Source organism: Cheilinus undulatus, linkage group 23 (genome assembly GCF_018320785.1).
Source record: "Cheilinus undulatus linkage group 23, ASM1832078v1, whole genome shotgun sequence".
NCBI lineage: Eukaryota > Metazoa > Chordata > Actinopteri > Labriformes > Labridae > Cheilinus > Cheilinus undulatus.
In genome coordinates, this window is record NC_054887.1 from 23,200,033 (window position 1) to 23,227,095 (window position 27,063).

At 39.2% G+C, this 27,063-nt stretch overlaps 1 protein-coding gene across 2 annotated transcripts in view; it reads right to left on the bottom strand.

Moving 5' to 3' along the window:
* LOC121505378 (voltage-dependent calcium channel subunit alpha-2/delta-1-like) overlaps window positions 1-27,063 on the bottom strand; it is a 167,712-nt gene that overhangs the window by 84,145 nt on the left and 56,504 nt on the right. For both annotated transcript variants that reach the window (XM_041780651.1, XM_041780650.1), the window contains exons 4-5: window positions 6,792-6,851; window positions 1,278-1,313 (exon numbers count right to left, since the gene is read on the bottom strand). In XM_041780651.1, coding sequence (XP_041636585.1) covers window positions 1,278-1,313; window positions 6,792-6,851 — 96 coding nt within the window. The remainder of the gene's footprint in view (window positions 1-1,277; window positions 1,314-6,791; window positions 6,852-27,063) is intronic.

The following is a 27,063-nucleotide window of genomic DNA, read 5'->3' on the forward strand; positions in this document are numbered from 1 at the left end:
CTGCTTTACTTGGACCAGTTAGCCTCATTTGTGGACACTCTGTCTGCCATTATGAGGTCACAAAAGCCCATTACTAATATCAGCGTCCATTCAAGATGTCTAACATTCTTACCGAAATGCTCTACAGCAGGGGTGTCAAACTCAAGGCCCGGGGGCCAAATCCAGCCCATGGCACCATTATATCCGGCCCACCAGAACATATTTTTATTATAACTGAGGCCTAAATGGGGTCTGCAGATATCCACCAGTACAAAAATGTAAACATAACCTTGATGATTTAAAATCTCCTTGTTAAGTCATAAAATTTGAAAAGGCCATGAATAAAAATAATTAGATAAAAAGTCAGGAACATGGGAAAGTAAATTAATTTGTACTTTCATTTCACATTTTCAATTTTGCATCTAATTTTTTGACCTTACGATTCACAATGTTTATATTTTGAGCCATATTTTGATCTTTTAAGCTCATGATTTCAATTTTTATCTCATATTTTGACAATTTAAACAAATTGTTCCAAATTTAATATCACGTTTTGACTTTTTCTAACACACAACTTTTACTTTTAATCTCATATTTTGACCTTTTCAACTCCTAATTTCCAATTTTAATGCCATATTTTGAACTTTTAAACTCATGATTTCAAATTTGATCTCATTTAAACCTTTTAAACCTATGATTACAACTTTCTGTTTCATATATTTGCCTTTAAAAATAATAGATTTGACTTTACATTACATGTTTGGTTTGAATAAGTTTAACTTTTATCTGAGATTGTGAGCCTTTAACCTTATAATGTTGATGTTATTTACTCAGTTTTTTCCCATAATTCATCACCAGTGAAGATGAGGATGACAGTTTATGGTTAAGTGCTAATCCTGTCAGGCTCTCAGGTGAGACCTAAATTAAGAATCCGGCCCCTGCTGTGATTGTGTCCGACACCCCTGCTCTACAGCCACACTCGACAAAAAAAAAAAAAAAAAAAAAATGTTCAAGGTAGAAAAACTCTAGAAATTTTCTGATATAAACTTGTTTATTTCTGCTTGGTAACATTTGTAGTTTGATTTTTGAAGTTAAAGTTTTATCAACAGTAGCAAGCTTTAACACCACTACACAGGAAGTAATCATGAGGACGTTGGGACTTTTTTCAATTGTTGCCCCCTTCGAGGATTCACCTGCTTCTGTTATACTGCTCGTTTACCAAAACAGTGAAGAGTATGCATTTCTGAATACAATGACAGAATATCAGAATAGGTGGACGAGGATCAAGTTGCACTTACTTTATCTTTGGCGTAGTAGTAAATGAACTTGTTGGCCTGCAATGAGAAAGAGAGACAGGAAGAGATGAGCAGTGGATGACCACATTTAGGGTGAACACATCAGTGAGAAGTAACTTTATTCAAGGGTTTAAAACACATTTTTCTATTGGGAGTTAAACATTTTTACCATGAAGCATGGTGGGTGCTTTGCTTGAGTTCCAAGCACAACCACAACACCAGCAGAGCATTAGAAGGCTCTAATTACTCTTACAGGTTGCCTGGGTGTTTTCAAGCTGTTACCCCCGCTGATGTGTTTCGGTGTATTTTTGATGGAGTTTTCGTACTATTGTAGGTATGTCTTTCCATGCCTGTGGTTACACTTTGTAGGCCATAAAGAAACCTCAAGATATCCCTCACACCTTCATACTGATTTGTTGTTGTCATTTTAAAGTATTTCCACAAACACATGGAAAGAGCTTCAATATGAAAGGACAAAAATTGTGACAACATCACTATTCAAATGGATTATGGAGGGAAATCTGGTAAGTTGGGTAACTCGGGGCCCCAGGCAACCACCTATCGTTGTCTAATGGTTAAGTCTGCCCTGTGATCCACCTCAGCTCTACCTCTTTGTAATTTTCGCCAGTCTATTGTAGTATCAAAAATTTGTTCCAAGTCAACCCCTGAATCATTTTGTTGGTATATTCAAGGCCACCCATAAAGGAGGATAAAGGGGACAGCTTTCTGGTGCCCAGCCAAATGGGAGGCCAATGAAAAACCATGGTCTATTGTAAAGTCAAACTGTGATAAAAAATATTTTATTTTTAACCTGAATAATAGCAACTCTTATCAAAGCATCAAAACTACTTTTCATTTTTGCTGTAGTACAGTATAACAATTAAAATGTAAAACACTTCTCTCAAACTGAAATTCACTTTTTCTTATGAATGTTTACAATGTGCATGGGCAAATTGACTAAAATATTCTACAAATAATGTCAAACTTCATAGCTAAGCCATGATGTGCACAAATGTCAGAATGCCACAGAATAAAGTAGGGGGGAACTGAAATAAAAATAATGGAATAATTGGGAAAAAGGCTAAAATGTGTTAAAAGAGGCAAGAATGGGTAAAGACAGATAAAAATGGTGGGAAAATGGTGGAAAAATTGATTAAAAAGGTAAAAGTCGGTCAAGAAAGGCAAAAAGGAGTAAAACATGAATGGGAAATGGTGGAAAGTGGCAAAATGGGTTAAGAGATGCAAAACTGGGTCAAGACTAGCAAAAGGTGGTAAAAATGGGAGGACAGATGGTAAAAAGCAGTTAAATAGTGGCAAAAATTGGTTAAAAGAGTAAAAAATTATTCACTAGAGGCAAAAAAGGACAAAAATAGATGGGAATATGGTGAAAACTGTTAAAATATGCAAAGATTGGTTAAAAAGAGGCAAACATAGGTCAAGAAAGGCAAAAACTAGGTGGGAAAATGGTGGAAAGTGGTTAAAAAGTGGCAAAAATTGGATAAAAGTGGGAAAAAATGTTCAAGAAAGGCGAAAAAGAGGTAAAAATTGGTTAAAAGAGTTAAAAACATGTCAAGTGAGGCAAAAACATGCAAAAATAGATGGGAATATGGTGAAAAACTGTCAAAATATGCAAAAATTGGTTAAGAGATGCAAAACTGGGTCAATGAAGGAAAAAGGGGTAAAGAGTAGGAGAGAAGATGGTAATAAGCAGTTGAAAAGTGGCAAAAGTTGGTTAAAAGAGTTAAAAATGGGCCAAAAGAGGCAAAAAATGGGCAAATAAGATACTAATATGGTGGAAAAAGGGACAAAACATGGCTGAGAAAATGGTGGGGGCAAAAAAAGGGACAAAAACGCGATAAAAGAGGCAAAAATTGGCAAAAAATGATGGGAAAATGGTGAAAAGTAGTTAAAAAGTGGCTACAATGGGTTAAAAATGGAAAATGTGGAGAAAAAAAAACTTGAGCAGAAACAGTGATGAACAGGAGTTAAAGAGTGTTGTCAAAAAGTTATTTTAACATCAGAACCCAATAACAACTTGACTCACGTTTCAGCTCCAAAATGAAGCAACTGTTAGCCAGGATGCTAGCAACAATGCTACTGATATCATCAATAAATCACACCTGGGGAGGGAGTATTCACTGGGTTTGTCAGGGGAAAAGACAGGTAAATAAAGTCTTGGAGTCATCCCACAATGCAAAGTGTGACTAATACTCATAGTGTTTATCTATGTACACCGTGGGAAAAAGGAGGCTGCGTTGTGATGGTGTGGAGACAGTCCTGCATTGGAGCTTTGACCTGCTTTAAAATACTGCAATATAGGACATAAAAACCCAAGAGACAAATGCAACAATGGATCATTTTATCATCTGAATTGGGACAACGCAGATGAGCTATAGATGTGAAAACACCATTAAGGAATTAAACTGAAATTGAACTTTAAAGATGTTTAACAGTCTCTATTAAAAGTGCTTTGGTTTTAGATTTTTTTTTGTACTTCTTTGCCTTCATGTGGACAGTGGATCGAGTCAGAAACCTGAAGGAGAGATAGAGCGTGCAGGAAAGGAGACACAGAAGCCGGGCTGTCCTCTCTGAGGACAACAGCCTCTGTACACGGGGTGTACAGGCATAACCAGCAGGCTACTGGTGCCCTACATATTTGTGTTTTTGTAAAGTGTAATCTTGCTGTATTCCTCCGCAGGGCAGAGGTTTGTTTTTGACACTGAGGATCACTAAAGTAAGTGGTGTTGTTATGCTCTCACACTCCTCGGCTCCCTGTTGACACACAGGCTAGCAGGGCGCTAACGAGCTAGCCTAGCTGCTGACATAAGAGTGCCCTGAAGCCACTGAGCTGGTTCGCTGACTCCCACCACCTGCCCACCACTTGTGCAGGTGCAAAGTAACAGGATGGCAACTTGAAACAAATCTGCGACTCCTCCTGACACTGCTTCTGCTACCTTAGCTTAAACGTTCTGTAATTAGCACACAATAAGTGATTAAGCTGTGCCAAACGCTAACATCTGCTCTCAGTTTTTCTGTTTGGACTGTTAATGAGTTTTAGCAGGAAACGTGCAAGCTAATGTGCAAAAAGGAGGTGTTAAGCACAGATATCCAAACAATGGGATAACACCAGGAGACTGTCCAATGATGCTCTCTGTCATGTCATGTTAACACGGACAGATGTGCACCTTCAAAGGTGATGATAACACTGAGGTCACACCATCACACCCATCAGGGAAGCCGACTGTGCAGGAGCAGTTGATGTGGGAGGGTGCAGAACAGCATGTTGGGAGGTGAATGTTTAGAAAAACGTGGCATGTTGTGTTTAGAGTTTTTTTCTGCTAGAAAAAGAGATTTTGCTTCCTTGATACGCCTGTGTTTAGGGGCGTTTTCACATTAGGTCTAATTGTTTTATATTGCTTCCTCTCCTCCTCTGGTATGCGTTCACATTTCGTCGCCGTTGGGCAGATCTTTTAAGAGAGGGTGTACAGCATTCATGTTAAACAGGGCCAAAGTCATTAGAGTACAGAGCAAAACACATGCATGTGTGCAGTGCTACTGCAGCACTCACATTTTTTAAGTGTTTAAAGTCTGCAGGGAGACGTGCCCAGTAGTACTGGCCCACTTATCAAAGGTGATAGGTGACAGACGCATGCGCACAAAAACATACACATGCAGCACATGCAAGATGATCCACTTGGTTTTTCAAATATGCCTTATTGACACTGAGGCCGAGCATAAGCCCTGATCGCATATTCACAAAATTTCCTGAACTTTTCTAGGCAGGCTGCATGCATAAATGTAGTGGTAAGTGCTTGGTTTAGCTGATGTCTGAATGGCGGTGTGACTACCTCTAAAGCCAGTACAGAGGGACAAGGCTGCCCATAAGGGGGGACAAAAGGGGAGAGCTTTCTGGGGGCCCATGGAGGAATGGAGCAGAGAGCAAATGGTGTGCAGTTTTAGCAGATATTACCAACTATTATCCACTGTAAGTGAATTAGGCCCTGAATGTATTTGCATTTTTGTGATTGTATACAAAATCCTACAGCAAAGCATTATTCAGATCGACTTATTTTTTGTATTCAGGTAGAAATGTGAGTGCAACCTCAACATTGAGAGAGGATGCCACAGACGAAACTTGATCATGTCTGTGTACCCACTGCAGCCAACAGGAGGTGGAAACTCTTTCTAACCACCTGTCCTTAACACGAGAACATTAGAGGCAAGCTCTTTTCATTTTAACAAGCAAACAATATAAATGAACAGCATGAACAACAAATAGAAGCTCCCATATCTGCTGGGTAAAGCGCGACTGTGTGCAGCACATTGTGCGAGCTGTTGTTACCTCACCACCACCATGAACTGGACTGTCTGCATATTTAACAAAGAAATGATAGAAGTCCTATATTTTTAATTACAATTCAATGTTAAACCAAGATTTTTGATACCAATTATAATTCTTTTTTGTGCCATAATTATTATTAATTTGTACATTGCTTTGGCAATGACACTGATGATGTTTTGCATGCTGGTAAAGCCTGTTGAATTGAACTGGATTCAATCGAACATAGAGACTCATTGGCTGACAGAAAGTCTCTCTGTGTTGGTAAAAGCTTTCCCTAACCTCATTTCCAAATGTCTGTTGTCCCAGTCAAAGTGTTTTTAATGTGTAGTGTGGTTGAGATGTGATTGTCAGGAAGGCTCAGACTACTGACTGGATGGGAAAGAGCTCTAAACAAATCCAGCCTTCTATTACTCAGTCTCACATATTTTCCTTCCAGTGCTACAGGATATATTAAATTACTTTAGGTAGTGCAGAACTCCCCATTTCATTAACCAAAAAAAAGTAATTACATTTGCTAGCCAAGCATCACAAGCCAAAGGGAAAAAGTAATGCGTCTTATAAATGAAAATATTCCCAGAGAGGATATTTTTTTCCCCTTTTTTTCTCAGTGTGAGAAGTTAAATAAAGGGAAACCTCTAATAGAAAAGATTCATTAAGGTCTGGCAAACAACACTGCTTATTTAAGTTAATGTTCTAAATGGCAAAGTTGAGTTTCTTTGAAGTTCTTTCGCTACAGTGTCTATGTACAACGTTATTTGTCATTTAAAAAATGGCTGCCAATTAGAGAGGATTTCCTTATTGCAAAGCAGGAACGGAGGAAATGGACTGCCATTGTATAAATCAAGTCTTTCATTTATTAAACCAGCTTGTTAAGTAATTGAATGAGTTAGATAAAAATGTGCTCATATTACCTGCGGTACAATCCTTTTAATGTGCTCTTAATACTATGATTAATAGACAATAGCATAGGGTGTGATAATAACACCTGCCTATTTCTGCCTATTATGCACCATAATAGAATCCAACCTGGTATTAAGTCATTTCAGCGTTGCTGTCGTTGTAATGAGATTTGCCATCCTATTATTGAAATCATATTGGATCATGATTAACACCTCCCCCCTCCAGCTTTCTCTTATAGAGTTCACAGCAACACGTGTTCTGATGCAATCACTCACATCGCTGTCTTCCTGCCACTCGTGCTCCCTCTGGAGTCTCTCGGCTTCTGTTGCCAGGCGCTGAGGAGAGAAAAAAAATGTGTGTTAGACCATGGTTTGTCATTTGGTGCAGGGGTGTGCAAAAATGTCTAGGGGGCCAGGAGCTCAAATGAATACAAGGGCACCCGACCCACCCCAGGACTGAAAATATGCCAAAAACCGGATTCTTTCAAGAGGTGACTTCTTTACTGTTCAGTAGTTCAGATTAGGTAAGTGACAGGATCTAAGAGGGGATTCAAAACCGTACTTTCTTTTCATTTTAACTATAAAAGGATATTAATGAGATGGAAGGGGAAACAATTCAACCTTTCATGTGATTTACTAATTGCTTTAAAAAAGAGCTAAATAAACACCAGAGTTGCATGATAAAACACTTTATAGTCATTCATTCGATTTGAGCGTTCACATCACGTACACTGCAAAATTTCAAAAGTATGGCAGTAATTTAAAAGAAATTATTCCTCCAAACAAGCAATGCTTTTCAGTCATTATGGGTCATTTTAATGATCTAATGGATGACCTGAATTGCAAACTTTCACACCAGTAACATGCTGTCAGTTGAAGCTAATGCTAGCTAGCAGTGAGTGGTGAAAAAGACATTTAAAAAAGAAAATGCAGACAAAAATGATTAATATTGCACACTCAGGTATTGTGTCAAACCTAAAAAACAACAAGTTCACACAATACTTTAAGATGTAGCTAAAATGCACTTGATATTTGCCTATTTCTAGTACTTCATAAATCACTGAAACTAAAGTTGAAACATTCAAATTAAAATTTCCCCAAAATTCCACGTAAATTTAAATTTTCAAGCAAATTCCCCCAAAATTTCAAAGCAAATGCTGCTTTAAAAAAAAAACATCAAATTCCCCAAAAACGTTTCAATATGTTGTCTAAATTCCATTTATATAAGGACAGAAAATTCCCCAAAACATCCCTGAAATTTCAGTGACACCCCAATCCCCAAATTTCCCAAAAATAAAAGATAAATTTCTCAGATTTCAATAAAAATACCTGAAAATTTCAAAGTAAATATCCCAAAATATTCCAATCAAATTCTTTGCAATATCCATGAAATTCTTGAAAATTTCAAAGGACATCCTTCCCAAAAACATTTCAACATTGAAATATAAATTTCCCAAATCCATGAAAATACCTGAAAATGTCTTATCAAATTCCCCAAAACATCCAAACAAATTCCCTTTAATTTCTTTGAAAATTCTTGAAAATTTCAAAGGATACCCCCCAATGCCAAATCATTATTATTTTTTTAAATTCTAAACCAATTTCCAAAATTTACATAAAAATAACTTCAAATTTCAAACCTTTTTTCCTAAAACCATCCCCCAAAAAATTTCTATGAAAATGCCAAAAAAATCTAAAAGCAAATTTTCCCCAAAACTTATAATGGAACTCTCTGAAAAATACAAACACATCCCCAAAAAGTACATGGCAATAAGTGAAAAATACCAGCAAATTCTTCAAAGCAGCTGAACAACCTTCCTAGGATTTGCATAAAAATTTAATGGCAAATTCTCACAACATTTCAAGCAAATTACCTTAACTTCAATGGACATTGTGGACAATAAAATGAAAAAGTCTAAATTGCAGGAATTATTATCACATTGTAGGACAGACAAAATGTAATTTCCTCATACATGCAAGCAAGGTCTTGGGAGGTTAAGAAATGGTAATGGGAAATATGTCGAAATACATGATCTTCCTTTTTTTCTTGAGCCTTTTATTCACTAACCTGCAAAATATGTCTCTGACTTGCTTATCAAAGGTTTCTAAAAACAAATGAAGCTGAGATATGGAACAAAATGTCAGCGACAAAATTTGAAAAGATTTTATTTAGTGGTTCAAAGAAAGACTTTTTGGATCTGGCAGTTGTTGAGTCCGTAGGGACTCGGGTTGGGATTGTAGGGTTACCAGCCAAGGTCCCTAAATGAATCAAAGTATGGAACATGGTCTGGTTGCTAGAGAGGTGCCAGTTCACTGCCCGAGCACTGCCAAAGCAAGTCACTGAACTCCTAACTCCTCTTTGGTGTGCAGCCCTCTCACTCTGACATCTTTCCATTTGTGTTCAAAGCATCCTGTCTGCGCCTGTGTGTGTATTCCTGCCCTATTGGTGTGTATCATGTTTGAAAAAACTGTTAAAATTGAACCCTCCCTCTGGGAATTAACAACTATGACTTCTTGTTCCTCTTCTATTGTAGCTTCATACTAAAGTACCTTTTACTCATTATATAACTTGAAAATATGCTAACACTAGCTCTAACCCCGGTCTGATCTGAGGGCAAATAGGCACTAACCTCTTTTGGGACCTTTTCATGCATGTCAGGTCTTTGAATCACACATTGCTGTCAACATCATGATTTGAGCTTTGGCCCTGAATCTTATTTTGTCCAAAGACGGGATTTTTGAAAACTGAGGCTTTTCTGTGAATTTTTGCCTTCCATACACATGCAAACAGTGTTTTTAGATTATTGTTTCTGGGCTTTTTCTGCCTTTATCCAGATAGGGCAGCTGAGGAGAGACAGAGAATCCCTTTCACTATGACTTTCATTTACATGGCAATGGTGGACGCAGGAAAAGTTGTGTTGTTGTTAATGCTGGTAGCTGGACTTTATACGTGCTGACAGCCAGTATAAACTGGTGGCTGTGTAATGGCTGCGTCATGGCTGGATGCTCATTTTGGTGTGGATGTTCAAAAGGAGGACTTTCAGACTGCTTGTGTGAGCTGCGTCTTCTGTGCTAAGAGATTAGAGCCTTGGTTCCCAACCTGGGGTCCAGGACCCTCTTAGGGGGGTGCCAGAGATTTTAGGGGGGCCATGAAGCTCCATCTGCTCTGAGGCTGTTAAAATAAGATTTGCACATACTAACTAAAATTATGAGAAAACACTTATAAATAATGTCTTAGAGGAAAAACATTTGTGTTTAGGGCTTTTCATACGAAATTAAACAGTAAAAAGAATTAAGACTTTCTAAAAACAGAAAGTTTGCCTTCTTTTACTAGGGATGCAAAACGCGCAAGATTTATGAGTCAGTTAAACATAATCAACTATCATCTTTTATAAACACAGGCTTAAAATCCTGGTCTATAATGCTCTTTAAACTGTAAAGAATCTCTCGCCACAAGAGGCCGCTGTTACTTCAGTTGATGGCAGCTTCCTTCCTGTCTGAGATTTCCTCTGGCACGTCACTGGATATGAATATGAGAAATTTAGCAGTTAGCAGGAACAGTGGGGTACGACCGATTTTATATGATTAATGGAAATAAAGTGGTATGAAGGCTGTCATGTGTTGAACTCACGTATAAATACTCAACCGAAGTGAAAAGAGGCCACATATCAAAGCATGATATTAATCTACAAAGAGGAGCCAAGGCTGGCAGAGCTAGCTGCTAATGTTAGCCACACTGTACAGAATATACCAGGCTCACGTCAAACCCACTCATACGATGACCCTGTGAGGAATTTGACTATTTTCTAAGTATTTTCTACTCTTTAGACAAGTCGGTTAATGCAATTTAAATAAGCGTTTAGCTGAATGGAGAAAAAGACGCATGGAAACATCCCTAATTTTTGCAGTGAGTTGTGCGCGTCTCTCAGCCAAAATAGACAGATAAAAGATGAATATAGAGCCATATTTACCCTGTAAGCAGACATATATATGTCCACATCATCAGAATGCTCAGTTCAGTTATACAGTAAATCAAGTCACTTGTGGGGAGATTTATCCAGGTAAAACCTTTGAAAAAAGACTAGACAGTAGAATGGTGTAGCCAAAATGCAACACACATGTGCCAAGTGTGAAAGCTGTGACGGCGCAATCTGGAGCGACCATGCACAGCAGCCACAACGCAGCAAACACACACCCAATCTGAAGCAGCTGCTACAAATACACATTTACTCTCCCTCTATGACCCCTGAATGGATCACAGGGGTCACTGCTGCTTCATTCAACACTCTGAAGACACAAACCTTGCTGCTGGTATCAGTGGTTTTAGATTAGACCCGCTCTGGGTCGGTGCAACAGCTTTGAAACAGAAATGGTCATTGCAGAAGAATAGCAAAGAAATTCTTCGCCTGTCAAGGACATTGTTGTCCTTGAATGTTTAAAAATCCATGAGTGGATCAATGAAAGAAATATGTGTCAAGTCTTACCATGTCACTTTATGGCAGCTTAAGAAGGTGCTGCTGACGTAGAAGAGGTGTTTTCAAGGGAAAACACCTCATTTCCTCTCGGCACCTGCAGCTGTGAATGAGGACTGGCTTTGACATAATGTCAGGATAAAATTAGACACCACACTGTTCCATCTTTTCTCAGATCTGGTCCTAATGACTAGGTTAATGGGCTTATAATGGGGCCCAGCTTTTAATCTGTACCTGGTCCAGAAACACACTGTACTATTAATTTCCCCTGGGAAATATCACAGCCAGCTCTTCCTGCTTATATGTACAGCAGCACAAAGGGTTTCCAAGTCACACAGGATGAGCACGGATCTGACGGGGGGCAAGAGAGTAAATTAATTTAAGAAATGAGAGAAGGTGGGGGTTTGAAGTGATGAATTATTGAATTAATTCTGCTGTGGGATTAAAGAAGGCAGTCAAAAGAATCAGGGGAGGAGAACAAAGCTGATTGGGAATCACACGCCGGGATATTATCCACAAAATCAGACCAAAAACTTCACACTACAGCTCAGAACTTTTTGTAATTTTTACCCCTGTTTTCAAAAATCTCCTTAACCCTCAGAACAGTTTCTAGAAGTAGAGGGGAAATCTTCCCTCTGGTAGTGGGACAACCTTTCCAGAGAACATGTAATAAAGACAGATGAGTGCAAAAAGCCCCATATGTATGTGAATGTCTATATAAAGTAGAGCAGCATTAAGGGTGATGTTTTTGTATATTTAAAGAGCACAAAAGTGTATCTGACAATCATTACACTGCAGCAATTCTAAAAAAGTTGGAACTTCATGTGAAATGTGAATAAAAACATCCATCCATGCATTTTCTATACTGCTTATCCTGTTCGGGGTCACAGGGGGGCTAGAGCCTATCTCAACTGTCATTGGGTGAGTTAATCGCAGGGCTGACATGTAAAGACAGACAACCAGGCACACTCACACTCACACCTACGGGCGATTAACCTAACGAGCATGTTTTTGGTGGTGGGAGGAAGCCAGAGTACTGGGGAGAACATGCAAACTCCCCACAGAAAGGCCCTGACAGGTAAACGAACCAGGGACCTTCTTGCGGTGAGGCAACAGCACTAACCCCTGCACCGCCGTGCAGCCCTGAATAAAAACAGAAATCAGTTATTTGCGAGTCATTTTAAGTATTCCACTGAATACACCAAAAAGACAAGATATTAATCATTGAAGCTGATATTTAGTTTCTAATACACACAAAACTTGAATTTGGTAGATGTAACATGTTCCAAAAAAGCTGGGGCAGGAGTGTCATCACCTTTGCTTGTAACGACACTCTAAGTGTCTGGGGTCTGAAGAAACTGTTAAAGTATCTAACTCTTAAGAGATCCTAGGTACATTTTGTGCCATTCAGTCTTTTGGCTGTGTTTAATGAATTTAGCTCAAATTTTCTACAGGATATTAATTTCAAATTATCTTTAGGGTTGTCGTCTCACTTCCTGAAATTAGCCTAAAATAGTTAAGCTACACAAAATCCAACATATTTGTTCCTAAGGACAAAGATGTCCCATTGCACTACTTTATTGTGTTACTCATCATTCCACTTCAGTCTCAATATTTTGGCCCAAACATGCCTAAAAGTTCTGCAGTACCTCTCAGTATTAATGGATCCTTTACAGATGTGCAAGTTACCCAAGTCACAGGCACTTATACACCCTGACATCATCACAGAATTCTAACTTTGTATTGAAAACAATCTGAAAGGTGATTGCCTCTTTCAGCCAGAAAACTCAATGCCACCATTTCGAAAAACAACCTGCTACGAACAAGCATACTTAGCCGTGGAACACTTTTGGCATTCCACGTGTTGCAGGCATCGCTTTCAGAATGAGTGCATATTTTAAAAAAACTATAGTTTGAACATTGCACAATTTGTCTTTGTCCAGTATTTAATTAATCTTAGGTTGAAAATGATCAAATCACTGTATTCTGTTTTTTTCACCTTTTACACAATGTCCCAACTTGATGAGGAACTCTTATCTAGAAGTTGAAAACATTCACATGGAAATATTCACTGCCTATCAAACAGTGACTAACAATGACCACTGATGAGGCTGATGGATAATAAAAGAAGGAAAAAGGCATTCAACACTTTTAATTGGCTTTTCCAACACAACTGTGCCTCATCTTTAGCCACTTGTTCCTTCTCTGCTACTTATTTCATCCCAAAGATCTGCATATTCTTCTGGCACCGAGGACTCATTTTGATAATGAAACCCCCCTCCCGCAGGTCTGGCTTCAGATCACTCGTTACTTCATGCCGGCCCGTGATGCATGACGGGGGCTGACACTCTTGCGGTCTCTAACACAGTTACCGCTGCAGCCTCGGTTGGGTCTCATTAGGGCTGAAATTTAGCAGCAGCTGTCTGAGACGGCGGGACCTGGTGGCGAACAGAGGAGCAAAGGTGAAATGGAGCTCTGTGTGTGTCTGCATGGTCACTTGAATGTGAATAATAAACATGTTCCTGAATTTGTTTAAGAATAGGCCACTTAAGATAAAAAATAACAGTACTATGAGAAGTTAAGCCGTGAAAACAGAGAGCTTGATTATCAACAAAGTTTTTAGAGGAACTACTGCACATCCAGAAACACAGCGCCCAGCTTCCTGTTGCCAGTGGCCCCATAGCTGCAATACAAATTGAATATACCGTCTGCTTCCAGTCAGCTCATTATTCGCTCAAAGATTAAGGTGTGTGTTTCAATCAATCTAATAAACTTTGTATCTGATGCTGTGGCCACAAACTCATCGATGGTGATTTACTCTGGAAGCTTCAGAGGATCATAAGAGGAAAAAAAATCAATAAAAGTGGCAATAGGTTTGGTGTTTATCTGGAGTCTAAACTAAGATGACTTGCAGAGAAATGCTGCTGTAAAATCTATTAGAACAGGAGAGTATAACCTGTGGACTTCTGATAGTAATTGTGTTTGTAATCTGAAAATCCACCATAGCTTACACTTGTAAAATAGAAGTTCCAGTGCAAATTACATACATAATAATCCAGTCAAAATCTGTATCTTAGAGTATATTGGGGTAATTTTATTGATGATCTGTGCAACTTTTCTGCCTTTTTTTTGGCCAAAAAAATAGGGGCTTTGTAATAGTATTCTCACGTCTTTTTAAAACCTTAAATTTTCTCTTATTGCATTTTATCTTTCTTTCTCATTGCAATTTACTACCGCAACTATTTCTATGCCATATGGGAAATGAACAACATATCATGAGTACATTTTTATTGGTGTGTGCTTTGACCAAAAGAACTTTACATTAAGGAATCAACCAGCATCAGACCAAGATTGTTTCTGGCCTATATATAGAGGGATTGGCCAGAAACATGAAACTGTGTGGGACAGAATCCGGTCTCCAGATCAAGGTTGTTTCAGGCATCCGGGATAGGTCAGAAATGTGAAACTGTCTGGGACTGAAACCAGTCTACGGACCACGGTTGTTTCTGACGATCAGAAACATTGAACTGTCTGGGACAGAAACCAGTCTACGGACCACAGTTGTTTCTGACTGTTAGAAACGTGAAACTGTCTGGGACAGAAACCAGTCTACGGACCACAGTTGTTTCTGACTGTCAGAAACGTGAAACTGTCTACGGACAGAAACCAGTCTACGGACCACAGTTGTTTCTGACTGTCAGAAACGTGAAACTGTCTACGGACAGAAACCAGTCTACGGACCACAGTTGTTTCTGACTGTCAGAAACGTGAAACTGTCTGGGACAGAAACCAGTCTATGGACCACAGTTGTTTCTGACTGTCAGAAACGTGAAACTGTCTGGGACAGAAACCAGTCTACGGATGAAGGTTGTTTCTGACATGAAAAAATAAAAAATAAACAGAGAGGAACCTGGGGTTTTATCTTTTGTGGGTCTTATTCGCTGTTTTTATCACCTTTTACATGTTTCGTTTAAATGTTTCCATTGTGTTTCTTTTTCCCTTTGTCATTGTATTTTAATGTCCTGTGTGAAACACTTTGACTTGCCTTGTTGCTGAAATGTGCTATACAAATAAACTTGCCTTGCCTTGCCTAACATTAAATTATTCCTTTTATTAAAATATCCCTTTTTTGCCTTTTTTACCTGCAGATTGTCCGCTAACCCACTCTTGGACAACATTCTCAGCTGCCATCAGGTTCCTACAGCTGCACATGCCCACACACCTGCCCACAAAAACAGACCCACTCTAAAAAACAAGCACTTATTAATGAGAGTCTGGGATCAAGAAGTCAGATGGTCAGAGGTCGGCGGCTGCTGCGGCTCTGTTACGTAAAAAAACCCACACACTTTCCCAGCATGCTCCTGCCACACCTTTAAGTAGTGTCATCTCTTCTTCGTTTCACCAGTTTTTTAAGTGCTTTAAGAACACGTCTGCTAATAAGCCAGAGTTCCAGCATATATTCACAAACTTTCGATGTAAAACAAACTTCAAGCAACATTGAGAACATGCTGTAATTAAAGAGAATAAATAAGCATGAGAAAACACAGACTTGTTAATGAGCTGGCATTGTAATTCTACCAGATCAGCAAGCTGCTTTAGACTAATGAGAGAATACTGCTGAGTTACAGAACAGATAATGAGTGGAGACACATTTAAGTCTGGTGCTATCTACTTATTTAAAGTTGCTTGTGGGGCTTTAATGTTCTTATTACTAAATGCCCTTAACACGATGAGACATTAAGGACAGAATACAGCCCCAACCAGCGTGAGGAAAACTGTATTATAGCTCAAAAATGTAAATATGTATTATGCAAATAAAGATGTTAGAAAAATGTACAAGCTGTAAATAACTCTTTACATAAACCCTTTGCATGGACTTTATGTATTCAAGTGTATATTTATTTTCTGTTTGAAGAAATGAGTTGTAAATCACTGATTGACTGGCGACCAGTCCAGGGTGTACCCCGCCTCTCGGCCAGTGACAGCTGGGATAGGCTCCAGCCCACCCCCGACCCGGAATGGAATGAGGGGTATAGAAAATGGATGGATGGATGTATCACTGGTGCCACTGTTTAAGTGTCTAAATATTGTCAAATGAAAAAGTTGTCATCACTAAGAGACCCAAAGTTGTCCCAAAACCTCTGATTCTTGAACAAAAAACGCAAGCAAATGTGTGGAGACATTTTGGAACAATGGAAGGAAACACTATTTTTCTTAGATGCATTAACATGAAAAATATCTCTGTCTTAAATAGTTTTACCTGATGGTTTAAAACCTACAGTTAGAGTTTACACATTAGTGTGAATTCTTCGAGAAATTAAGCTACTATGCAATGTAAATTTCATTGACCAAAACAATGATTAAAAAAGTGAACTACCCTAATCCATGAAGACTGGACATACACTAGCTAAAAATAGATCTTTGTTGATAAAAAAAACAAAACAACTAAGAAAAAGTGGGTCTAGTTTTCACTATGCCTATATGCCTTATATAAGTGTTCTACATTTATTTTACAATTTAGCTGATTTAATTAGTTTAAAGACAAAAAGTGTGGCCGAAAGTAAAAAATAAATTAGGAGGACATTTATTGAATGAAACAAACCTAAGATGTTTTTTGACAAAAGCTAGCAAGACAGCCTGTAGACCGTTCATTTCTGCCGCCCATGTTCACAGACCATGATGGAAATACATGCAAAAATTTAAAAAATAAAATCAGATAAAACTTCCATTTAGGGTCAGGGTTAGGGTTAATGTAATGTTAGGATACTAAAAGTTAAAAAACTGAACAAAACAAAAAAACAAAAGTTTGATCAAACCGAGTGAACAGTCTGCTTGCAGGAATAAAAGTTGTCTACCACGAAAACATTCAAACGCAGCATTCATAACTTGAGTGGATCTGTCAGCTGAATAAGCTATGTAGCTAACATGGCAAAAGCATAGCTCACAAAGCAGCTAAGCTACCTATCAACATTATCTACGTAGCTAAGTAAGGTTTAGCTATGTTTGCAAAAGCCCATGTTGCTAGAGCTAACTTAGCTGTAGACAAAGGAGCTATGTAGCTAAACTCGCAAGAGCTGAGCTCACACAGCAGCTATTTAAGCTACCTATCTACATCATCTATGTAGCTAAGTTAGCTTTAGCTCAGTTGCAAAAGCCCACATTACCAGAGCTAATTTAGCTATAGATAATGGAGCTATGTAGCTAACCTAGCAAAAGCTGAGTTCACAAAGCAGCTATGAAAGCTACCTATCTACATTATTTACATAGCTAAATTAGCTTTAGCTACATCAGCAAAAGCCCACATTGCTACAGCTTACTTAGCTATGGGTAATAGAGATATGTAGCTAACCTTGCAAAAGCTAAGCTCACTAACCAGCCATGTAGGCTACCTATCTACATTATCTACGTAGCTAAGTTAGCTTTAATATGTCTGCAAAAGCCCACATTGCTAGAGCTATCTTAGCTATATATAAAGTGCACCATCCACAAAAACTTCCACAGGCAGGAAGTTATAAACTCATTGAATAACTTCACTCATGGTGCAAAGCTGTCTAACATAAAAATAAAAATCCACTAGAAATAAGAGCAGAGGAATCTTTGCAGTGATCACTGTGCAACAGGAAAATCCTATATATCTACACACTTAGCCCGAGAGCATGATTGAAAAACTTGGTAATGCACGTTTTTGTAAGGGGAAAATGTGTTTCCAGACCTTTGTTTGTCCCAGTCTGGGTGTATAATGGGGCTTAATGGAGCTTTTCTTTTAACATGAGCAAAAAGAAGCAGCTTCAGAAGTGGACCTGATTTTTATTCTTTTATTGTTTTGGCTAACTGATTAAAAATGAACAAATAATGAATTATTCAGGATAAAGTAAAGGCAATGGAGAGAGAAAAAAAGAAATCAATGAGAAACAAGATTTATAATTGAAAGGTTTTAAACATGAACACTGTGTTGCTCTTCTGGCACATGTTCCTGGCAGTCTGATTAGAGCATCGCGCCCTGCCAGGACGGACCACAGTCACACATACACACACCTGCAATCTCACTGATGTGCAGGGAGGCACGAGAGAGCAGAGGAAACATGAGCATCTGCTGTTGTGACTGGCAGCACTTTAGTCAGATCTATCCTGCAGGGAGCCAGGAGGAAGAAAAGGGGGAGACAGAGGGATGCACACACATGCGCGAGCATACTGGCACCAGAGAAAAACAACTGTAGAGTACAGTAAGTGCACATAAGCTAACAAGTTAACCCTATTTACTAGACAGGTAGTAGCCCTTGCCAGTATGCCAACTTGGCCGGCAGACTTGTTAGAGACTGGCGTTGGTCTGTGTTCTGCTCTGACAGCTCATCTCTCCTGCAGCAAACTCCTCCAGCAGAGCACGCCATGTATGCGCCAGCTGGCTGTGGACAACTCCCAATTACAGCTGCAACATGGAGACACCTAAACCCACTCACAAAGTTACTTACTTTAAAGTTTGGCCACCCTTTATTTCACTTTTTGCACCTTTATCTTTCTTGATACTTGTGATAAAGCTGAGACAGTGTCATAGCAACCATTTCTAGAGTCAGTGGTGATTTTTACAGACTAGCTTGTGTCAGTCTTGGTGTTGTTTACATATCAAGCTGTAAGAAAAAATTGGTAATTTCAGGATTCTAGCGACAAAAAAAGGAGTCAACAAAACTATGTCAACAATCAATTTGCACCTCATGCGATGACACATTTATTCTGGAGCACAGCTGCTGCCGTCGATACACAGTGACAGCGAGAGAGAGAGTATGATCCCTCTCTGTATGCATGTACTGTACGTCTGAGAAGTTTCAAAACAAAGATGACAAACACGAAGCTGGAAGCACGGAGACGAACACAGAGAGGGTGACAGCTGGGGCTGACTAAAGCAGCCAGACTCACACAAGCCAAGCATAACCGCATACTGTGGATGTGTGGAATAATGAGTCACCGGTGGTCAAAATCAGACACTCCATCGCACTGATTCAACATTTTCAGCAACAGTTAAGATTTCAATCATTCATATTTGTTGGTGTAAGTCCATACTGTTTTAAGTTCAATCCTTGTTCCAAAAAAGTTGGGCCACTGCGTAAAATGTCAAAGAAACCCCAGATGTAACAGTTGCAAATCTAAAAAACCCCAAATGGAAAATTGTTCTGTGGTCAGAGATTCAAAGTTTGAAATTCTTTTTGGAAACCATGGATTCTGTGTCCTGTGGACTAACAAAGAGATGGGCCATCCAGCTTGTTTTCAGCCAGTGTTAAATTTGGCAGCTATTTTTAATTTAAATCTTAGTTTTAGTCTTTAAATATAATGCATTTTATTTTTCGTCCCATCTTAGTCATTTCTCCCCTTTTTAGTTTTAGTCTAGTTTTGTCGACGAAAACTCAGAATATTTTAGTCTAGTTTTAGTCCATAAAAAGTCCTCACTTTTTAGTCTTTACTTTTACTCCAAGCATTTATTTCTTGCCCTAATCTGGTACCAAATCATGGCAGTGTGTTCTCTGCACCCTGCCAAACCTGGGGTCCCTGCTTTCTACAGCTGAGAGGCAGAAGAGATACAAATGCAGTGCATTTTGACAGATTTACCCACAGTGGAGAAATATCACAGGTTTTGAATGTCGGATGAAAGCTAAATTACATTTTAGTCTAGTTTTAGTCATTTTGACAAAAACTAAACTTAGTTGTTGTCAGTTTTAGTCATCACAGATCTATTTTTGTTAGTTTTAGTCTAGTTTCTGTCATGGAAAAAAAGGCTGTCGATGAAAAGTTTTAGTCATAGTTTTAGTCGATGAAATTAACACTGTTTTCAACACACAGTTCCAAAGCCCGCATCCTAGTATGAGGTTGCATTAGTGCCTATGGGGTGGGTAGTTTCACATCTGGAAAGAAACTATCAATGCTGAAAAATATATAGAGGTTTTAGAGCAAAATATGCTCCCATCTAGATGACTTACTGCACTTGTGTGCTGCCATATTTAAACTGCTCTAGCCTGGCTACTCTTCCAAGCTGCTTTCTCCAACCCTCCTCCACTCCAGCTCCTCCTTTATGCCAAATCTCACTTAAGTCATTTTCTGCTTCTTTCTGTGCCTCAAGCTTTCCTTGTAGGCACAGGAAGAGTAGGAACATGTGCTGTTCCTACTTGATGATTTCCATATAGGCTTGTGAAAAGGTGGGGATCCCACCTTGGGGATTCTGATGGTATGAGGTTGCATTAGTGCCTATGGCGTGGGCAGCTTAAACATCTGGAAAGGCACAATTAATGCAGAGAAGTATACAGAGGTTTCAGAGCAGCAGTTGCCCATCTAGACATTGTCTCTCCCAGGGAGGTGCTGCAAATTTTAGCAAACAATGCTAAACCACATACTGCATCCATCACAACAGCATGGCATCACAGCAGAAGAGTCCCGGTGCTGAACTGACCTGCCTGCAGTCCAGACTTTTCACCTGCAGGAAACGTTTCATAAAACGAAAATCCTGCAAAGAAGATCCAGGATTGTTGAGAAGCTAGAATCCAACATTACACAAGAATGGGACAACATTCCTCTCCATAAACTCCAGCAACTGGTCTCTTCACTTCCTAACAGACTGTGGTTAACAGAAGAGTGGAATGCTAAACAAGTCACGTAATAGGTAGCCAGGTGTTGCAAGGCGTGTAGCCTGCTGTAAACCCAAGAGAAGAAGAAGTACTAGTCATGCGCTCATCCCCATCCAGTCCACTAAAACTCAAACACGGAGATGACTGTGCAGTGTTCGCAGCAAAGATATTTTCTACTTTTATACAGCAGTATAAAAAATATTTATTTTGTTAACAAGAAATATAAGTTGTTCATTTTCTACTTTTCTTGGAAAATTCGACTTTTTACAAAAAAGATTTTCAGAACAGAGTAGGAGGTTGGGGGTGGAATAATGATTTATTAATCATAATCGAGGTAAAAAGACCAATTAATCATGATTTCTGATTTTTTCCATAATCGCCCAGTCCTAGCCCTGTCCCTACAAATTCAAAATGAGCTAATGTTTGTCATTTTTGTATATTTTGAAGCTACTAAAAGTTCATATTTACTTCAAAAACTTTCAAAGATCATCTTAACTATCTCTCCTTTGCTGTGCTGCCCTCTCCTCCAAAAATTATGCCTCATGCCAGGAAAGTAGCCAATTTGGCTAAAAGCACAGCGACCTGAGCAGTACAGGAAGTGTAGGGAGAAGCACTGAAGTTCTCTGATTGCCAAACACATGAGTCAGCCATTTTGGCATTTGATTCGTTGTGTTCAGTGTGATAGAGAAAGACACAAAATCCTAACCCACAGATTAATTTACAGGAGTATGTACTGTTATAATTGTGCTCCTTTAGACCATAGCACAGCATAACATAACCTTATGATTCCAAATAAAAAGTATAATAATAAAATTAGGGGTCAATCAAAATATATACTTTATGGATAGGATATGAAAGAATGCAATTCAATAGGATACACTACAATACAGTACAAAAGTGTAGGCATGTTTTTTTGCTCAATCATATATTTAAACCCCTTTTTATTCACATCTTATTTAAAATTTTGCCTGTTCCATTAATATTTTCCAACCTCATATTTACTCATGAGCTCCTACAGTAGCCAAACAGTGCTTTTCAATCTCCATCTCTTCATTTGCCCGTGATTGAAGGAGGTAATATTTCTAAAAGACCTCCCACGAAATGAATCACCCCCACTCTGCAGCAGGGCCGGTTACTCTGAGAGGCCCTGGTGCAGCCTGGGAGGCCATCAGCATAAATTTACCTGGCAATAATAACTCCCTGGCATGTGACATGAGTGGAAAATTTATGTTGTTTATTCAGCAATTTGGAGATAATAAATTTCACATGGACTTAGGTGTGATAGATTCTCAGAAACTGCATCATTGGTTAAGTAGCAGCTTTGAATCATTTTCACTTTATTGTACAGCTTCATAAAATATCTGTGAGGAGGATAATGAGCAAGACTGTGTCTGTGCCTTTCCATGATTAGGGCTTTAACAGCACTGCTTAATGACTCACAGCATGTCATCCAGTGTCAGTTTAATAACGCACTCCCAGACACTCCAGATCACCGAGTCCTCTGTAATTACGCACCACTACATAACACAACACTTAAAAGACGCTTTATTCAAGAGCTTGTATTCTTGTTCTTATCCTCTTTCCACAATTAAACGACCTTGAACGTTTCTAGACTGGGTGCTTTGAGTTTAATGCATGCATATGTGGGATCACGCAGAAAAAAAGGTGCTTCAGTTGAAATGCTTGATAAAAGAGAAAAGATTCTTCTTCATCTACGGTCCCCTGAGACGGCAACACAAGAGACCCAAAACGTTTAGTTCATTATCTACTCGTTGGAGAGGAAGCTATCCTTTTTTTCCAGGGCTCCTAAAAGCACCTCTATGTCGTCTTTTTGTGCCGACGCCAGCAGCCCACTCACAATTAGGAGAATTCACTTTCCTGTATGGCGCTGGGAGAGCCAACTGTTGATCCCACATCCAAAAATTGCCACCAATTGTTGCTCAGACTCTCATGGGCATCCAGAACTTTTTTGCGGATCTCCTGCCAATGCACAAATCCAATTCCCAGGCCTGAAATAACCCACAGCGATCAATATTCAAATAGCCTCTACTGTCTGATCTGTAGTCCTGCAGTGTCTCCTCTACTTATGTTCTCCTTTTTTTCTCGTGGGTGGTGTACACATTTTCCTTTCACTTCCCTCAAGAGAATATGTCTTCGAAACCAAAGACCTCTCTCTCTCTTATTCATCTTTCTTCCCTCTGTTCTCTTCCTGTCTTCGATTTTAATCACGACATCCTCTCTATATGTCAGCTCTGTGCAGGCGGTCCGTCTTGGGGAGGTCTTGGCAGGCAGCCATGTCCCTTTAAGCTGAAGCTTTTGTCAACAAGGATCCCTCAAGGTGGGTACAGAGCATCAGGAGTTCCCTGAAGCGATAAGAACAGAATAACCTTGCCCTCCTCCCATCAAGATAAGACCTTTAAATGTAGTTTTAGGCCAGTATCGTCTACTCAAATGCTCCATGGCATTTTAATGTCCAAAGTAAGGACTGCATGGATGCTGCATTAAGCATTAGTTTAGCAGGGACTTCATATCCACAAGTGCATACCACTTCTGATACATGTGGGAATCACAGGGCAACTCATGATACAATGCTTGCTTTAGGGTTAGGGTTAGCATCAGGGTTACCTGATTCTGCATTGTTATTTAACAGTCGTATGATACAGTGTTGACATTACATGGTTTCTGTTGAGTGGTGCCTTTTAGAGATTTTTGAAGGAAGGCATAAACATGAGGCCCATTGACCTTAGACTTTTAACTTCAGTTCAGCCTTGAGTCAGAGTGGACATTTCTGTGGAAACTGAAGAAAACCCATCAAAGCATTCTTGAGATATTATGTTAAAAAGTGAGGGATGAACATGAGACCCAGTGAGCTTCAAATTGGCATCCAGTTTATAATCATTAAATCAAAATTTGAACAAAATCCCTTAAAGCATTCTTGAAGCTTAGATTCAAAAGGAACAGAGGAACATAAGGCCCATTAACTTTGACTTTTCACCTTTAACCTCCAAAACCTAATCAATTCATTCTTCTATCAGGGTAGAGATTTGTGCAAAATCTGAAGAGAACCCCTAAAACCATTCTGAAGATACTGCCCTCATAAGCAAGAGATGAACATGATGCCCATTAAGTTTAACCTTTGGCCTTTTACCTTTAGCCTCTAGAACCTGAACCGCTAATCTTTGTGGCAGAGTGGATATCTGTGCAAAATGTGAAGAGAGTCCCTCAAACCATTCTTTTGATATTACCATTATAATCAGGGGGAGGATACGAGGACCATTACCCTTAACCTTTAAACTTTAACTCCCCAAACCTTATCAATTCTTTTGTGTGTCAGAGAGGACATTTCTGTAAAGAACAAAATCCCTTCAGACATTCTTTAGACGTTACAATCACAAGAAACAAAGAAGCACAAGGCCCATTAACTTTAACCTTCCACTTCCGAGACCTATTCAATTCATTCTTGTGAAGAGAGTCCCTGAAACGATTCCCTGGATTTCACCTTAAAAAATGAGGGGGTGAACATAAGGCCCATTAACTTCTACCTCCAACCTTCAACCTCCAAATCAGAATCAATTTATTCTTGTGTCACAGTGGACATTTGGGCGAAATTTAAAGAGAATTCTTGGAAGAATTCTTTAGATATTGCCTTTATAAACAAGGGGTAAACATAAACCCATTAACCTCAACTTTTAACCTTCAACCTTCAGAACCTGAACAAGAATAGTTAGCCTAGTCCTTGTATAATAGTGGATATTTGTTCAAAAACTGTATAAAATTCCTCTGCACCTTCTTTAGATATCACATCAAAAGCAAGAGGTGAACATGAGGCCCACTGACTTTAAGTTTTAACCTTTGACCTCCAAAATGGAATCAATTCATCCTTCAGTCAGAGTGGACATTTTTCAAAGATCAAGAAAAACCACTCAAGTATTTTTGAGATATTATGTTCAAGAGCAAGACATGAGCATAAGGCCCAATTACCTTGACCTCTAACCTACGACAAATAAAGAAGTTCATCATTAAGATGCAGACCTCTACAATGGAGTGACCTCGATCGTGGGGCAGGAAGTGGCATACATTACCCAAGCTGGAACCAGAAGCTTACCGTATTAAAGTTTTTTTTTTTTCCAACAGCAGAATTTTATTAATTAAAATCAAAAATTTACCAAAGGGGATACATTTTTATTAAATACACCACAAACTAAGGAAAAACCAAGGAGGGTTAGGGTTAGGCACCTGAACCCTAGAGGTTAGGATTAGGGTAAGGGGGAGGGGGATAAAATTAAAAACTGAAGAAAAAACAAAAAAAGGGTTAGCGCTTCACTTCCTGCCCATGGTTGAGGTCACCCGATGGTAGAGGTCTGCAAAAGACAAGCCCAAAATGCCCCACCATGGAGGTCTGCAGCCAGATCCCTTTCGACAAAGTTTAAAGAAAATTCCTCTAAAGGTTCTCCAGATGTCACGTCTTCAAGCTATGGATGAAAATGAGACCCAATGACCTCGCCCTATGACATATGACTTCAAATTTACAATTGAGGCAAAATGCATTTGTGCAAAGTTTGCAATAAAAATCTCTTAAAGCCTTCTTAAAAATATTACGTTCACAAGCAAGGTATAAACTTGAGGCTAAATAATCTTGACTTTTGACCTCCATTTCTCCATTTCTCCATTCAGAGTGGACATTTCTGCAAAGAATCCCAAAAGGGCTCTTGGGATAGGTTATACACACTAAAAAGGAAGAAATGAACATTAGGCCCAATGATCCTGACATTTAAGCTCCAACATCTAAGCAGTTCACTGCCATTAAAGTGGGTATTTTTGAAGAGTTTGAGCACAAACACCCTAAAAGTGTTCTTGATATATTGTGTCCACAAGCTAGAGATGAGCATGAGTCCCCCTTTCATTTGACCTATGACCTCCAAATTCTAATGATATCATCCTGAAGGAGTGTGGACCTTTCTACAAAGCTTAAAGAAAGTCCCTCCTAGCATTCTTAAGATGCTGCACTCACAAGAATAGCCTGGAACATCACTCAGTTGCAAGGATGGACTAATGGACCGACCACCCAAAACAGACTACCTTCAGCCTCAGCTATCAGCACAGAGGTATAAGTAATGATACATTTCTCTTAGAGCAAGTTTATACCTGTTACTAACACCTGTTTGTTTGTGTTGGAAAACAAGTGTAGTCACTCCAGTCTATTGGCTGAGGTCGCCTTACAGGTTGTGTAAGCTCTGACATTTTAAAATACTTAAAAATGACTTGGCGAGAAGATGCTTTTGGAGCTTTTTGCTTTGCATCCTCCACATAATATTGCTCCTTTTATGAGTAATGAACCTATCATGAGATCTCCACTAGTGTCACCGCAGGAAGACTAATGACCTATTCCTGAGGGGAAGTTAACCACAGACCCCATCAAAGAGTATTGGTTAAAAGGAACAACTCAATAATTGATGAGAACAGAGTCCGAGGAGTCACAAGAGGCCTGGATATCAGAGAGGCCATTTGACTGTCAAGGCAGGTTCAAGGAAGAAGAAGTAGGGGTCAGTGTAGCGAGCATGTGGACTTAGAGTGTCTGAGTGAGTGCGTTACGTGCGAGTTTACTGAAAATGTACACAGTAGTCAGTTACACCGTCACATAAAGATAAGCTCAGATTGGATATGGCGGCAAGTGGAGCATAGTACAGTGGAGGAGGGTCTGAGTCATCGACACACAGAAAGTGACAAAGACGAAGAATGATTGTATGCAGGGCAGATGCTGGCAGCTGGATCCTTCTATTGTGTTTTTCCCTTCTGTATTTTAACCTGCTATAGTGCTGGAATCTAACACATTTCATTGCCAACTCATCAAACATGGCAGCATTATCTCTGACACTTAAATATATTCCTTAAACCTCACATAAAGACATAAGCGCCTCCTTTGGATTAAGCTATCCGGCAGACCACACAGTCAGCTCAGCGTTAAGAAGATCAACAAGAATATTTGTATTTTTCGAAGGTCAAGTCTGCTGCAAAATGACAAGTGCAATCAAGTGTCATCAGTCATCATCATGCCAAACTTTGCCATGCATTAAGTCGGCTAGGGTTAGGGTTGGCAGAAATTACGCTCACTGGCCTCTTTATTAGGTACACCTGTTCAATTGCTTGTTAACACAAATAGCTAATTGGCCAATCACATGGCAGCAGCTCAATGCATTTAGGCATGTAGATGTGGTCAAGATGACTGGCTGAAGTTACAACCAAGCCTCAGAATTTGGAAGAAAGAGAATTTAAGTGACTTTGAATGAGGCATGGTTGTTGGTGTCTCCAGGGATTACAGAGAATGGTCTGATAAAGGGAAATATCCAGTAAGCGGCAGTTGTGTGGACAAAATTGTCTTGTTGATGTCAGAGGTCAGAGGAGAATGGGCAGACTGGGTCGAGATGATAAAAAGGCAAGAGTAACTCAGATAACCACTTGTTAAAACTA